This window comes from Hirsutella rhossiliensis (assembly GCF_020360975.1).
Source record: "Hirsutella rhossiliensis strain HR02 chromosome Unknown scaffold00014, whole genome shotgun sequence".
Classification (NCBI taxonomy): Eukaryota; Fungi; Ascomycota; class Sordariomycetes; order Hypocreales; family Ophiocordycipitaceae; genus Hirsutella; species Hirsutella rhossiliensis.
In genome coordinates this window covers 570999-585615 of record NW_025408680.1, presented here as the reverse complement: position 1 = coordinate 585615, position 14617 = coordinate 570999, and the positions used below count along the sequence as shown (strand labels likewise).

Sequence of the window (14617 nt, the reverse complement as noted above, 5' to 3'; positions counted from 1 at the left end):
AGAGGCTTCAACCAACCCCACTCGCCGATGCGCAAACCCGCAAAAACCTCCTCCACCGCCCGCCGCCCGCCGCCCACCGCCCACCAGCCACCAGGAGCCGACTTTGCCATCCTCGGTCGCGTCATCCCGCCCAGCCGCCGTCCAAGCACTCCCTCACTCGCCGCCGCGGCCAGCAGCTCTCCCACAGGCAGGCCATCGGACCCTGGCGCCCCCCCGCCAGCCATTTTGCGCCGCCCGCCGTTGCCATCGAGGCCCCCTCTTGTCGGCCGACGACTCTGCGCTCGAGAAACGCCCCGAATAAATCATCACCACCGCCAAGCTGTCTGACCACCAGGACACGGGGCGGGCTGCCGCCGGCGACGAGCCCGCATCGCCGCCCAGAGCCGCGCCCAAGAGCCCTCCCAACCTCCACCGGCCCATCATGCAGGCCATGCCCGATACTCGCCAGCAGAGCTTCGACGAGATCTACGGGCCGCCCGAGAACTTTCTCGAGATTGAGGTGAGCACGCCGCTCTATTCGCCCAGCTTGTTTGAGGTCGCGACACCGTGGCGCGGAGCATAAGGCACGGCGACAACGGTAGAGGGCCATTTCTGACGTGCTCCCGCGCCCTTGGCAGGTCCGGAACCCGCGAACGCACGGCATAGGGCGCCACATGTACACCGACTACGAGATCCTCTGCCGCACCAACATCCCCGCCTTCAAACTGCGGCAGAGCAGCGTGCGGCGACGCTACTCCGACTTTGAGTACTTCCGCGACATCCTCGAGCGCGAGAGCGCGCGCGTCACCATCCCGCCGCTGCCGGGCAAGGTCTTTACCAACCGCTTCAGCGACGACGTCATCGAGAACAGGCGTGCCGGCCTCGAGAAGTTCCTCAAGATTGTCGTGGGACACCCGCTGCTCCAGACGGGGAGCAAGGTCCTCGCGGCATTTGTGCAGGGTAGGTCCCCGCGTCATGACGGGAAGAGACGAGGCGACTGACGAGCGAAATGCAGACCCTAACTGGGATCGCAATGTCTGGTGATGAGGCTCCAAATGCTTTCGCCGGTACGGTTTGCGCATGATGGAAAACGGAGTGGCACGACCAATGCGTGTCCGCCCGGCGTTGGCGGACGGACGGGACACAAATTAATGATGACGCGGTATGAATGGATGCAAGGGATCACGCCCTTGGCTTCGGAGGCGTCTATGCTCTTGCGGCAAAGAGCCTCAAGGATTCGTTCTCCTGTTTTCCGATGTTCTCTTGCGTCTTTCTGTTTCAGGCCACCCCGTCACAACTTCGGCTGCCTCCCATCCCTTCCTTTGCCAAACGCATCACCCTTGGTTCGATTCTTTCATTGTCCCTTTTTGTTCTTGTCTCCCCGGAAAGCCCGGGAAGGGGCGCACCGATCGGCCGTCGTGACCATGATGCTTCTCGAGAAGCAGGAGGAGAAAAAGCGGAAAACATGGCGCAGCGTGTGAAAAAGGAACAGAGTCACAAGAAGTAGGGATCAGACGCAGTCGATGGCCCGTCTACTCGTAGGGGAGTGCAGCGCGGACCAATCCAGTTGCTATTGTTGCATCAACTACCTGTACATATTGGAAGCGCATTTTGAAATGAAGGCACTTCATGCGGCGTGACGTCTCGGCCGCAGCCGTCCGGAGTCCGGAGTGACGGCTTGTGTTGGTTGACGGCTTTGCTTCGTGTCATTCAGGGGTAACTCGAGCTTGTGCATACCCTGGGAGAACCCGGAAGCGAACAAGGCGGTGATATGTAGGTAGACTGTGAAGGAGAGGGGCGGTGAGTGAAGGGCGTTGCTGTGTCTTGCGTGCGGTCTGGTGGATCCGCATAGGGCGTCAGGGGGCAGCGTGTCAAACGCGCCTTTTGACGATTGACGATGGATGACAAGTGGAGATGAGGCGTGCCAGGGTTTGGCCGAGGCTGGCACTTGACAAAGCAAGCAGACGAGATTATGGGACACGGAAGATGACCGGAGCCGATGTTGAAGGGGAGGAGAGAACGAGAGGAGCTGGGCAGAATTACGTCGTCAGGGTGAGTGTGCTGCCCACAATAGACTCATTTTCACGAACAAGCAGAGAAGAAACATACTACTATACTGTAATTTAATAAGTTACAGGGCCGCCCGGCACTTGACCTGGCGATAACGTGTACAGGTACAGAGCACGGTGGAGCCTCCGACACCGCCGCCGGCACCGGCCAGACGCCGGGCCTTCCACTGACCTGGACCCTCTTTATCACCACAATTATCCTCACCAGGGCCTACGGCCACGGAAAGCGTCGGTTCTTCGAGGGACTGACTAGTCTGTTTTCTTTTTTCCTCACGCGGTTCCACAACTCAACGGGGCGCCCTGGTGGAGACGGCGAGTCGGCGCTCACATGGGAGTATAAATGATAAACATGTAACTAATAAGCTTTCTTCCCTTCCTGGCCTGTCTTCATCCTGCCGCCTTGACGATTGCTCTTTCTATCCGAGCGCGGAAACTGGTCCAGGAGCGGGTATAAGCTTTCGCGACTCGACGACGGCCAGGACCACGACATCAATACAAGACATAGCAGCCCGCTCACGAAAAGCGAAGCATTGCTGATGGCGCGGCCAGACTCCATCGAGCTCGGCGAGTCGCCGGCGGCAGCCTCGACGCCGTACGTGTCCGCCCCCGGCACCTCGGCGCCCTCGCTGTTGCAGGACGATGACCCGGGCCAGGGGCTGCGCGCGGCGGCGGCGGCGCGGCACGAGTTCTCGCTGGCGCCGGCCGACTGCGGCAAGCACGCGTGGTTCTTCCTGGCCGCCAGCTTCTTTGTCGAGGCCTTGACCTGGGGTATGTTGCGTCTTGTTTCGCAGAGAGGGTGGTGCTGTGGTATGTGGTGGTGATGGACTGGAGTTTGCTGACGGGCTTCGCGTTGCTTGCCGCGCAGGCTTTCCCTTTGCCTTTGGCGTGTTCCAGGACTACTACACCTCCCACGAGATCTTTACTCAGTCTTCCCAGGTCCCCCTGATAGGAACCTGCGCCTTGGTATGCATCACCCCAGCCCTCTTGCTTGGCTCTTCAGAAAGTTGCTTCGAACTGCGTCCGGCTCACTCTTTACAGGGAATAATGTATCTAGATATCCCTCTCATCATTGGTATTCAGCGTCTCTACCCGGCCTTCAGCAGGTGGTCCCCCGTCATCGGCTTGCTCATCATGTGCATCTCCCTCGCCGCGAGCTCCTTCTCCACGACCCCGGTCCATCTCATCATCACCCAGGGCGTCTTCTACGCCATCGGCGGCTCCATCTCCTACTGCCCCTGCATCCTGTACATGGACGAATGGTTCGTCAAGCGCAAGGGCTTCGCCTATGGAGTGATGTGGTCGGGTACGGGCTTGGCTGGGTTCGCCCTCCCGCTGCTGTTCGAGCACTTCCTCGGCCGCTACGGATTCCGCACGACCCTCCGCATCTGGGCCGTCGCCCTGCTCATCCTCACCATGCCCCTGGCCTACTTCATCAAGCCCCGGCTGCCGCCCACGGCCACGGCGCACATCAAGCCCTTCAAGATGGGTTTTGCCATCCGGCGAACCTTCCTCCTGCATCAGGCCGCCAACATCTGCCAGGCCCTGGGCTTCTTCCTCCCCAGCATCTACCTCCCCACGTATGCCCGCACAATCGGCGCTAGCCCTCTGGCCTCGGCGCTCACCATCCTACTCATCAACGTTGCCTCCGTCTTTGGCTGTGCCGCCATGGGCTCCCTCACCGACCACTTCCACGTCACCAACTGCCTCCTCATCTCGGCCATCGGCGCCGCACTGGGCACCCTTGTGCTCTGGGGCCTCGCCACCAGCCTGCCCGTCCTCTTTTTCTTCTGCGTCATCTACGGTCTGTTCGCCGGCTCCTACACCTCGGCCTGGACAGGAATCATGCGCCAGATTACTTCTGAACCTGGCAAGAGCGGCAGAGGGTCCAGCGGAGCTACCTTTGATTGTACCATGGTACTGGGAATATTAGCAACAGGGCGTGGGATTGGCAGCGTGGTATCAGGTCCATTAAGTCAGGTGCTCATCAAGGATATGCCCTGGCAGGGCAAGGCGTTCGGGGCTTACGGGAGTGGCTACGGTCCCCTGATTGCATTCACAGGGGCCACGGCCGCTATGAGCGGAATCACGTTTCTCTGGAGAAAAATCGGGTGGATGTAAAGGACTATATGACGTGATGTATGTTATAGCTCGCACGAAAAGCCTGTCTATGGATGGATCCGGATTTTGGTCATGACACTTGTGGATCTTGGCACCAAGCTATTACCATTTTTTCAAGCAATTTGGTCATGACAGCCGTATATTGTGCCATCGAGCCATTAACCTATGCTCTCAATATTTCAAGTCAAGGGCACAAGCAGGCGCATGGTGTCGACTGAACATTCCAGTGCTCTCTTCTCCAGCCATGTCAATACCGATGCCAGCGTCAGATGCTCGTTAGAATATCGGAATCTGTATCTGTGATGTCCCTTTTCGAGTTATCGATACAATGGCACTGTAAAGGCCGGTCTCGGGCGTCCGCCACGCTCTCGATGTACATTCAACCAGCTGGTTTCGTGAAAGAGCGGCCGCTTCAACCATCCTTCGAAAAGGGTAGCTACCTTGGAGATCCCGAGGCGTTCGTCTCACATGGCCTCATTGCCCGAGGTAAGCTGAAGTCCCGGAATATGGAGAGAGGAAATCGGCCTTGCGCGCGACACTGAGTGTGGGCAAGGCGGCCACGATGTCGGTGTGTCGGAACTCGGAAGGATGATTGGAGCCACAAAAGGATGGCAGCGGAGAGCACGCCGCACTCGCCAAAATGCCCCAGGCCGTCACCGCCGATTCCTTCGTTGGCCAGGAAAATGATGTCGTCGTTGCTATCTTGGAACGAGGGCGCGGGTTCGACGAGTAGCGGCTAAAGGTCACACTTAGCTGCCAGCGTTGTGGCCTGCTCCCTGTCGGCGACGTCAACGTGCCCGGCAGCATGGCCAAGGCAGAGGGCCAAGGCAAGTTGTTAATCATCGGTTACGATGGGGAAAAGTCGTTTGTTAGCCAGGAGATGCTCCACCGCGTGCACAAGGCCCTGTGGGACACGAGGATAAGTCGGGGTAAACGGCGGTTGAGGATATGTTGGACTACATAAATAAAAGAGTGTCTATCAACTCGTAATTGCAAAAGCCATCTTCCAATTCGTAGTAGGATGGTTTGGGCTGCAACGCAGCTGATTAGAGCGTAGAAGAGGCGTGTGTAGTCTCAGATAACTCGTCCCTTTCGCCAGTTGGCCCGTATCAGAGAGCCAGAAGTGAATTGAGCCGTCAAGGATCCCTTGTATATTTGAGAGGCGGCATGTGAAAAGTGTTTGCATGCAGGGAGCCACTGACCCGTTCTCGTCCTTTGCCGTAAACTACTTCTCAACCCGTACTTGGCCTTATCTCTTCGTCCTTGCTTGGCCCCAGCTACCGAATCACCCCCTGGGTCGACAACGTCGAGCCCGGCGTGTCGGCTCAAGTCCATCACCACGACTACCACCCCGAATTCATGTCGACCGAGCGCTGCTCGCAGTTCTCGCGGGCAATGCAGGTGGCCAGCCAGCGTCTGACTTTATACGGGGGTGTAGCACATGTCGATGTGCCCCTGGAAAACGGCCCGACACGCCCTTTACCCTTCAAGCGAAACCCTGCCAGACGGACGCATGGTCTACTGGCTTATTATGTCGCCTTTGTCGCTGGATAATTGCGCCGGCCTCTTTAACCCGGCTTGGTCATTTCCTGAGGGCTCGTACAAGCACACGCGAGCACGGCCACATCTGTAAGAATACACCGGATCCCGTCAGGCTCCTCCATAGAGTTGACTGTCCGATCTTTCTGGCCATATGTGCCTCCAGACCTTGAGCCAACATACTTTAAAATTGGAGGTTAATGAACCATCGCTCTATGCAGCCGTCATCACCCAACTCTTCTCCTATATGAGACGGATAGGCACCCAGTACGGCTATATGTGCACGGGGGAAGCATTCATTGTCTTATACATCCCATCGGACCCTGCGAAGGTGTACTACTCTGTACTTATTCCGAACCTGGACGTGGTGGACGATGATGATACAAGACTTCATCGCACGGCTGTCGCACAAGTTCTTGCCTTCATCCTTCGAACAATTCGAGAAGATCTGCCCCCCCCAAAAGTGGTTTAATGCTGCTCAGCGTCTTAACACTTGGGCTATGGAGTATGAGGACGTGATGCGCAATATTCCGGAAACTATGCGCAAGTCACCCCGCACATTGTCGTATAAACCGCAGCGCTGGAAAGGCTTCACGCGCTCGCGGATTCGAACCCGTTCCCATCACCACTGCTTGGGTCTAGGCGACAGTCACTCAAATCGACATAGCGATGACGACTCCGATAGCCAGTCTCCAGCACCGGACCGATCCGCCTTCCCAAGCAAGAGGATAACAAGGTCGGCAGGAAAAGCTGTTAGAAAGCGAAAGAGAGACAGTAGACGAACTCAGCGTCAGCACAGCTCTCAACAAACCTTACGGAGCCGGATTAGTAACTAGTAGTATTTAGCATATATAATCTGTCCTTATACTAGCTGGCCTTCTCTTCTTGATATTCTTCTTTAACCCGTAGTTTACGTGCAGCTTCAGCGGATGAGTTAAGGACCTCACGATTTGGATTATTGGCGATCTTCTGTGAAGGTAGTTGATATTTAGGGTCGTTTAGTCCCACCGCTCGCCTACTGCTCCGAGCAGGTCGTCCAGAGGACTCTTCTCTTCTCTTCACTTCGTCTTGATCCTCAACGGCTTTTCCTCTAAGAAACCATTCGTTAGAAAAAAGGTACCATCTCAGGGAGAAAGCAAAAATCACCATCATTCGGTGTGCGAGAAGAAGGCGGGGAGGTCAAGTCTGTGCTCCCGCAGCGTATACATGACAATACCTGTCCCCGTGACTTCCGATTTATTGTAATAGGTCCTGATATGAAAGTGACACTTTACCGAAATCACTCACGAATACTGTCGATTGAATGGCGAAGCGCAAGTCCGAGAATCTGTTTCATCGGATATACATACTATGTACATCAACTGGCTTCCCTCGGCCAGTTCTCATGGTTGTCGCAAGAATCGTCCTGAGCCTCCTCCAAGATGAATCTGATGATTCGCTGCAGTCCTTGCAGATCTCCTTCCACTGTTCCCGCCTTATCAGGATCAACCCAACCATGGGTGTAGCCGCCCTCGAAATCGGTTATCGCCTATTCGAGCCTATCTAACCTAACTTTCACTCTTATGGGCATTCTATCCAGTGCATGCTCTAGATCTGCGAAACAAACCTCTATCTCCGAAATTTCAAAAAATCGCGCCCATGTCTCGAGTTCGTCCAGCGTCTCATCGTTCAGCCACGTTTAAGGGGCGGCAAGGTTACCATTGTCGTCGGTATACAGTAGGGAAAACGTCTAATCCACAGCTTTAAGTCTATAGCCGAATGTTTCCGGGAAGAGGTACTCTAAAAGTACGGGCTTAGCTTTGCCAGATCTGATTTTATCGGCGTCGAATGAAGGAAGCGGCTCGGGCGCCAATCGCATGAAAATTGGCAGGAATAACCCAATAATCTATTCGTAGGCGTTTTCCTCGCGGACTCCTTCAAACTTTCTAGGACCCTCCAGTTAAATCACTTGCAGGTATTTGAGATATAGGGTCGTTGCTTTTAGTGAGTTCCGCAGGAAACGCGGCGACATATAAATGCAGAAACATCGGCCATTATACCTTACAGAGATCGTGCTATTATTGTCAACATCGCCGCCAGTCAGTATAGAAATGACTTTAGCGGGCCACCGATAGAGGTCCTTCGGTGGTGTCGAAATGACTTTTTGACCAATTAAACCCATAATCGGAGGATATAGGAAGACTAGAGCGGAGGTCCGCTAAGTTGGATGGTCAGTATCAACTGAGGGGATAGGGAGTTCTGGGTTGGATGGCAAGGGCTGATTGGCGGTGAAACATGCCCAATCAGTGTCAAATCTTACCCGCCAGCTAGATCCCCAGAAACATTAATCACCACTCCTTGATCCTCCACGCGTTCATGTTACTCGGGGTTGACTAGCAGGGGAGCCGGAGAGGGGGGCCGAGTACTTTGGCTTTCGGACGGATCACTGCAGTACGAGATTTCCCCTTCCAACAGGTAGTACCGGCAACTGCAAATCATCCGGGGAATATCGCCAAGCGCCACTGGCAACGGTATATGTTAGGGGTGGCCATATAGGCTTCGCAAATAGCGTAAATGGGTTACCGGTAACTCAATAAGTATGCCATAGCGGTTACCGGCATTTTTGCCTCTCTCGCGTAAGTGGTCAGGAACCGGTGGGGGGCAGTTACGGGCTAATCCGGCTGCTGTATGTCTTTAAATCTTTTTCTTTTTTGCGATTTTCTCCTGGTTTTCTATACAGTTTCTCCCTCTATTTCGATGGGCGGTTTAACGCGAATTGTCTTATGACAAGTAAAGGTATTTGCAGGTGTGGGTGGTATTTGCAGGTGGTGGTATTTGCAGATGTGGTGGGGTGGTGAGAAATGGTCGCATTTTCTGGCATGGCAGAGGCTCAAGAGCTGGGTGGCTGGGGCGGGCCTCGTGCCGGCATCGGGACCACGAACCTTGCCCTGTTTTTATCACGTGTATCGGAAAGAGGGTAGCTTGGCTTTGCAGGGTCACCGCGCTTGGTTGAGAGTTGCTGGGACTAGGAGACGAGGTGAAGCATTTGTCGCCGCCATAGGTGAAGGCTATCCTTTTCTCACCAACCTGCATCGCAACCCTCCGAGGGCCTGATGACATGGCGGCACCATTGAAGCAAGACCTTTGGTGCAACCATTTGAAATTTCATGACAGTAAGAATGAGTGGTCGAGAAACTCAGAAGCTACAGAGCGGCTGCACAGGCTTGAATGACTGTTGCGGACGGGTCATCGCAGACCTACTACACGTACTGCATTTATGAAAATAGGCGGAATCAATATGAGTTCAATGCATTCTAGTATTCTCATCTCTTCACTTGCGCCTAATTCCTGAGCGCAGCTCTGTCCCCTCTTCGCGGTTTACATTCACAGGTGGGCGGCATCGTTCGTCCCCTATTTCAAGAGCGAGTTCATGATGAACTCGTTCACGTTTGAGTCGTGTTCCGGTGAGAAACGCTGCCCAACCACACGTACTCACATACGCGTGGCACGGCAATGCCACTGGCGGGGCCACCATGATCCGCACACGCAGTGAAGATGCTCGTTGAACGTTGCAAGATAAGGCGTTTAATCCAAAAGTATGGCCCAGTCCGAAGGCTGTTTCACTAAAGCAGCGCCCCATCCACAGACAAACTCTGCCTCGCTTTTTCATTAACTCGTTCGGTCTTTGTTACCTAGTTGTTCCTTGAATTCAGTGCTCTTTGCAACCTCCGGTCCACAATCACGCTGAGCTCTTTGTTCGGGCTTTCCACATGCATACCTTTCCGCACCTAGGAGTGAACGCTGGAGGCCACAACGACAAAGCCGCTTTTCATGTCGCCGTGTAGCCATGTAATCAGTTTCAGGTCATTAATTGTGAAGCGTACAAAGTAACTGCTCAAATACAGCCCTCGAGCAGCTTTTGATCATAGCAGATCTCCTCGAACAGGACGGTAAGCACGGCCTGAACCCGCAGTCACAGCTCCTTTCAGTGTCAACGTTCGCCATATGTTCATAACTGACGTGGAACTTTTCTTGTTCTTTCATACACGCGAGGGACCGAATCAGAATGACTCGCACAGGAGAGATGAAGGGTTACTCAATCTCTAGTATTGTAAGTTGTAGAATAAATTGGACTCCTCCCTCGCTGTGTTGAGAGCTCTCCTTCTTTTCACCACCCACTTCTGCACTCTATTCGACTCAATCACTAAATCCTTCACCCTTACCAGTCAATCATTGCAGCAAGCCAGCACTCCGAGAACGATATCATCGCCGTGCATAAATCACGAGAGGAGACGAATTACCAACCGAGGGGAAAAGAGAGAAAAGCAAACCACGCAATCATGTGCACCAGAGACGAAATCACCACCTACTGCAGCCAGTGCAACGCCTGCATTTCCTCAATTGAGACTGACTATAAACCATGCTCGGGTGCCGAACCTTCCTGGCATACTGCCCCTTTTCCGCATATCGGCAATTGCAAGCAAGGACGCATCACCAATTATCTCATAGGCGAGCCATCTAAATGCTCTGCCTGCCAAGCCCGCGGTCGCCAGAACCAGGGGGCGGCGCGTCGTTGAGGTCGCTCAAGTCAGGTCCGAGGCTGCGAATGCAATTTGCACTCGACTGGGGGATTCTTGTGCTCACGCTCACGTGGAGGAGGGACTAGATATACTGCTCGCTGTTTGGGTCAATCGAGATACATAGATTGGACGATAATACTAGCCCAACTCCTACGAACGCCGTCAGACTTGGCAGAGACGTCTTTCAGTTGGCGTGAGATAGATCGAAGAACATAAGGAGCGAAGTCAAGATCAGTACGGCAGACGCCCAATCGACGTCAGAAGACGGACGTGCGTGTCAGCCTACCGAGACCCAAAGGGTCCTAAGGACAGCTCATCGCGGATAAAATCGCGCAGTAAACTCATGGGAGTGAGATTTTCCAGGTGTGAAAGGCTGGCCCGGAGTTTATTCAACAAGCAGGTGCCTAGGTGTTGTCTATCTAGAGCTAAGGAGGAAAAGAAGCTGAACTCGAGGCGTAGCCTCGAGTGCGAGCTTATATTACCCTTCTCGGAATGTTCTCGCAGCTTCTGGGTCCGCGGAGCGGCCGGTGTTGCCACCGGAGCACGACCCACCGGACCCGGTACAACCGGGTCCACCAGCCGGCACAGCCCGTGACATTACCCCTTGTCCCCTCCGACCAGGTCGGCGTCTGCGGGTTCTTGCGTTCCTGCCAGCGTCTCGTACCTCTCCCTAGGGCCATCATTGGTCTTGATTGGCCCGTACTTGTCCTCGAATGCCTTCATCGCAATTGTTCCTTGCAACCACTCAACTGGCTCCCAAGTCGGCTCTGCGTAGCCCGTCCATCGCACTAGTGCTTGCCTGAATTCCCCTCGTCCCCGCTTCTTCCATCTCGCGCAGAGAATCTCGTCGACATCCCACAGATTCGTGCCGGACTCATCTTGTACCGGTGGTGGCTGTGCGTCATCTACCTTTGGCCAGGAGCCGGATCTTGATGCGCCCGCCGCAAAGGTCAACATGAAATCGCGGGTAAATTGAGCCACGAACATCGAGCTCAACAACGTGCGAACTAATTACCTTCGTGACTGTGTACTTGTGATGCAGCCAGTCGAGCTTCTTGCACGGTCGTGGCGATCTGTAGTTTGCCATCGAGAGCCACACCTTGTCACCAACTTCAAATCGCTCCGCAGGCTGTCGCTTTGCGTTGGCAGCCTCTTCTTGTTGTTGCTGTGAGGAGGCCATCACTGCTTGCATGTACTCATTGACCTCCTGCAGGCGACTGAGTAGGCTATCAGCTCTGCTTTCCTCTCTATGCCTCGGTGGCTCTTCCGATTCCTCGACGCTGATGGGATCGACGTGGTAACCATGCTCAGCGAAAAGGGGCTGATCTTGGTCGCTGCGGATTCACGATTGTTGAGTGCCAGCTGCGCGGCAGGGAGCAGTTCTCTCAGTCGTCCTGCACGTACGACACGTAGGCTCTCAGGTAGGCCTCGATCTCCTGGTTCATTCTCTCTGGCCCTCCGTCCGTCTGAGGATGATAGGCCGTGCTCAATTTCTGCGTGACACCTGCAAGACGGCAGAACCTCTTCCAGAACCTACTTAGCCAGTTGCTCCCGCGGTCGCTGACGATGGACCGTGGCATTCCGTGAAATCGGTAATGACACTGGAGAAAACGGTTTGCACACTGCTCAGCTTCCATGTTGTCCATCACCTCGAGGGTCACAGCCTTTGTCAGTCTGTCCACAATCACCCACAGGTACCTTGCCTTGCTCGGTCCAGTAGGCGGCAGATCTGTGATGAAGTCCATGGACAAATGGCTTCGGGGTCGATCTGGAATCGGCAGAGGCTTGAGAAATCCCTTTCGACTGGCGCCAGATGTGTGCTCTGCCGCAGGTGTCGCAATTGGCTACGTACCGGCGAACCAGCTGGGACTGCCCAGGCCAGTAGAATCGCCGAGCCACAATAGCCAGCGTACCTTCCTGCCGGGATGACCGGTCGCAACAGAGTCATGCGACTGCTGCACAATGCGGGTTCTCAACTGGTCTTTCTCAGCTTCCTCCTGGTTACCCTCCTCTCCGGATCCACCCGGCACCCAAATACGGTCTCTGAATGTCAGCCTTTGCCTGCGTCGATCGCACATTCTGAAATCTGGATCTTCAGGCCCAGCGAGGGCGGGAAGGCACGCTCGCGATCGCGGACTGCCTTATAGGCTGCCCGGAATATCGAGTCCTTCGCCACCGTTTCGTCCCAGAGTTGCTGCAGGTCCGCTACCTCGAAGACCTTCATCTTCGGCAGGGTGGATGCCTCTGAACAGTCAGAACTCATCGCGTTGATACATGCTCTTGTCGATGATGGAATGGCACTATCCGGTATCAACTGTATCATTCTTCCTTGTTCCCGCTCGTCGTCAATGCCCTGTGGCTTGTCTTGTTCACGGCGGGACAACGCATCAGGCACGACAGCCCCGCTTCCCCGGCGATACTCGAGCTTGAAGTCGAACTGGGGCAAATTGGCTGCCCCACGGCTCTGCCGGTCCCTGAGCTTCTGGCGGGTCGCGAAATACCCAGGTTGCGGTGATCGGTAAGGATTGTAAATGGGCCGCAGCTCCTAAGTTCGGCGTTCCAGTTGTCGAGACATCTCATGATGGCAAGCATCTCCTTGTCGTGAATGGGATAGTTGTACTCCGCTGGCGAAAGTCGCTTCGAGAAGAAGGCGCATGCGTGTCGACGTCCATCTGGGCCTTCCTGCGACAGGACGCCTCCCAATGCGTAGCCTGAGCAATCCGTCTCCAAAAAGGTCGGGAGGCTCGGGTCCCACTGCTTGAGCACCGGTGACTCGCAAAATCGTCGCTTCAGCTCCTGAAACGCCTCGTTCTCCGCTCGTCCCCAATGAAAGGCAGTTCCTTTCTTAAGCAGGGCATCCAGAGACTGCGTGATCTTGGCATAGTCGGGGATGAAGATCCGGTAATAGTTGGCGAAGCCCAGAAAGCTTCTGACACCCTTCACCGTGGTCGGGGCCTCCCATTCGCGGATGGCGCGCTGCTTTTCGGGGTCGCAGGCGATTCCTTTCCTGCGTTGACGATGAACCCAAGGTATTTGACCTCTTGTACCGAAAACTCGCACTTCGCTGGGTCTAGGTGCAGCCCAGCGTCGGCGAGTGCTTGGAGAACTCGTCGCACCTTAGCCTCATGATCCGCCTTCGAACCGCTCGAGTAGATCAGTACATCATCCAGGTACGCTGTGACAAAGTCGTCCAGCCATTCGCGCAATACACTGTTCATGTATCGTTGGAATGATGCCGGGGCGCCGCTCAGGCCGAAAGGGCACACGAGCCACTCGTAGAGCCCAAACCTCGTGCGAAATGCAGTCTTTCCTCATGTCCCGGAGCCATGCGGATCTTATGGAAAGCGGCCACCACGTCCAACTTGGTGAACCACTTAGCCTTGGCCAGATTCTGCAGGGTCTCCGCGATGAGGGGCAGTGGGTATCGGTCGCGCTTGGTGATTGCATTCAGCGCTCGGTAGTCGCAACAAAATCGCAGCCCTCCATTCGGCTTCCGCACGAACAGCACCGGCGCGGCAGCCGCTGAGCTACTCGCTCGGATGAATCCTCTGTCCAGCAGGTCTTTCAGGGTCTTTCGCAAGACCAACAGCTCTTCTCGTGACATGTTGTAGAGTGGGCCCCACGGAAGGGGTGGCTCGTTGCCGTTCTTGTCAGGCTGCAGGTTGACTTCATGATCCACACCCGGTCGATGTGGCGGCAGCTTCATTGCCTCTCCTGGTGAGAATAGGTCGCGGAATTCTTTCAGCACTTCTGCCGGGACCTTCTCGCTCGGATCGACTGGCGGCTTCGGCTGAAGCGCCCTCTATATCCGACAAACTGATTGCATGAATCGAGATCGCGTTGCACTTCTTGCGTCTCTTTGCGCGTCGACATTCCGCCGTGAATACGGCTGCCGACACGAGTCTTGCGCTTCGAATCGCGCGTATCTTGGCGGGCTCTTCCTGCCCAATGAGGCGTATCGTCACACCTGCCCTCCCATGGTACATTCGCTGCTTGGCAGCATCGTACACGACGTGATTTCTCTCCATCCAAGGCCGGCCGAGGAACATGTCCTGGCCCAGGCTTGGGATCACGTATGCAAAGACACGTTCGTCAAATCCAGCTGTCTCGACCACAACAGCCACGACCCTGGGGATATGACACTCTTCGCTGACTCTGAGAATCCCCAATTTCTCGTGGTTTCGAGTCGACGAAGGGTATCCGCAGCTTCCGAACAAGGGCTTCGTCGATCACGGCATAGCAGTCACATCCACAGTCGACAAGGGCGCGTATTCGATAGCCTCGGTTTACCCGCGCGTTGACTAATACAGTCCGACTATTCATTCGTGGCTTGAACGCTTCCCAGTCCCGGAT

General features: G+C 55.2%; 3 protein-coding genes across 3 annotated transcripts; 2 read left to right on the top strand and 1 right to left on the bottom strand.

Annotated features, from left to right (window-relative positions):
- Nucleotides 1–421: 421 nt before the first annotated feature.
- Nucleotides 422–1023, top strand: HRG_09926 (PX domain-containing protein; the record flags this gene model as incomplete). Its single annotated transcript, XM_044868397.1, has 3 exons — nucleotides 422–499; nucleotides 618–939; nucleotides 995–1023. The coding sequence occupies 3 exons, from the start codon at nucleotides 422–424 to the stop codon at nucleotides 1021–1023; spliced, it is 429 nt and encodes a 142-aa protein (XP_044716394.1).
- A 1561-nt stretch (nucleotides 1024–2584) lies between these two features.
- HRG_09925 (major facilitator superfamily domain-containing protein) lies at nucleotides 2585–4166 on the top strand (the record flags this gene model as incomplete). The annotated part of the gene is made up of 4 exons (XM_044868396.1): nucleotides 2585–2816; nucleotides 2914–3011; nucleotides 3087–3915; nucleotides 4108–4166. 4 exons carry the CDS (start codon nucleotides 2585–2587, stop codon nucleotides 4164–4166), a joined length of 1218 nt encoding a protein of 405 aa, XP_044716393.1.
- A 7483-nt stretch (nucleotides 4167–11649) lies between these two features.
- HRG_09924 (integrase core domain-containing protein) lies at nucleotides 11650–13868 on the bottom strand (the record flags this gene model as incomplete). Its single annotated transcript, XM_044868395.1, has 3 exons — nucleotides 11650–12086; nucleotides 12766–13190; nucleotides 13852–13868. The coding sequence occupies 3 exons, from the start codon at nucleotides 13866–13868 to the stop codon at nucleotides 11650–11652; spliced, it is 879 nt and encodes a 292-aa protein (XP_044716392.1).
- Nucleotides 13869–14617: the final 749 nt, after the last annotated feature.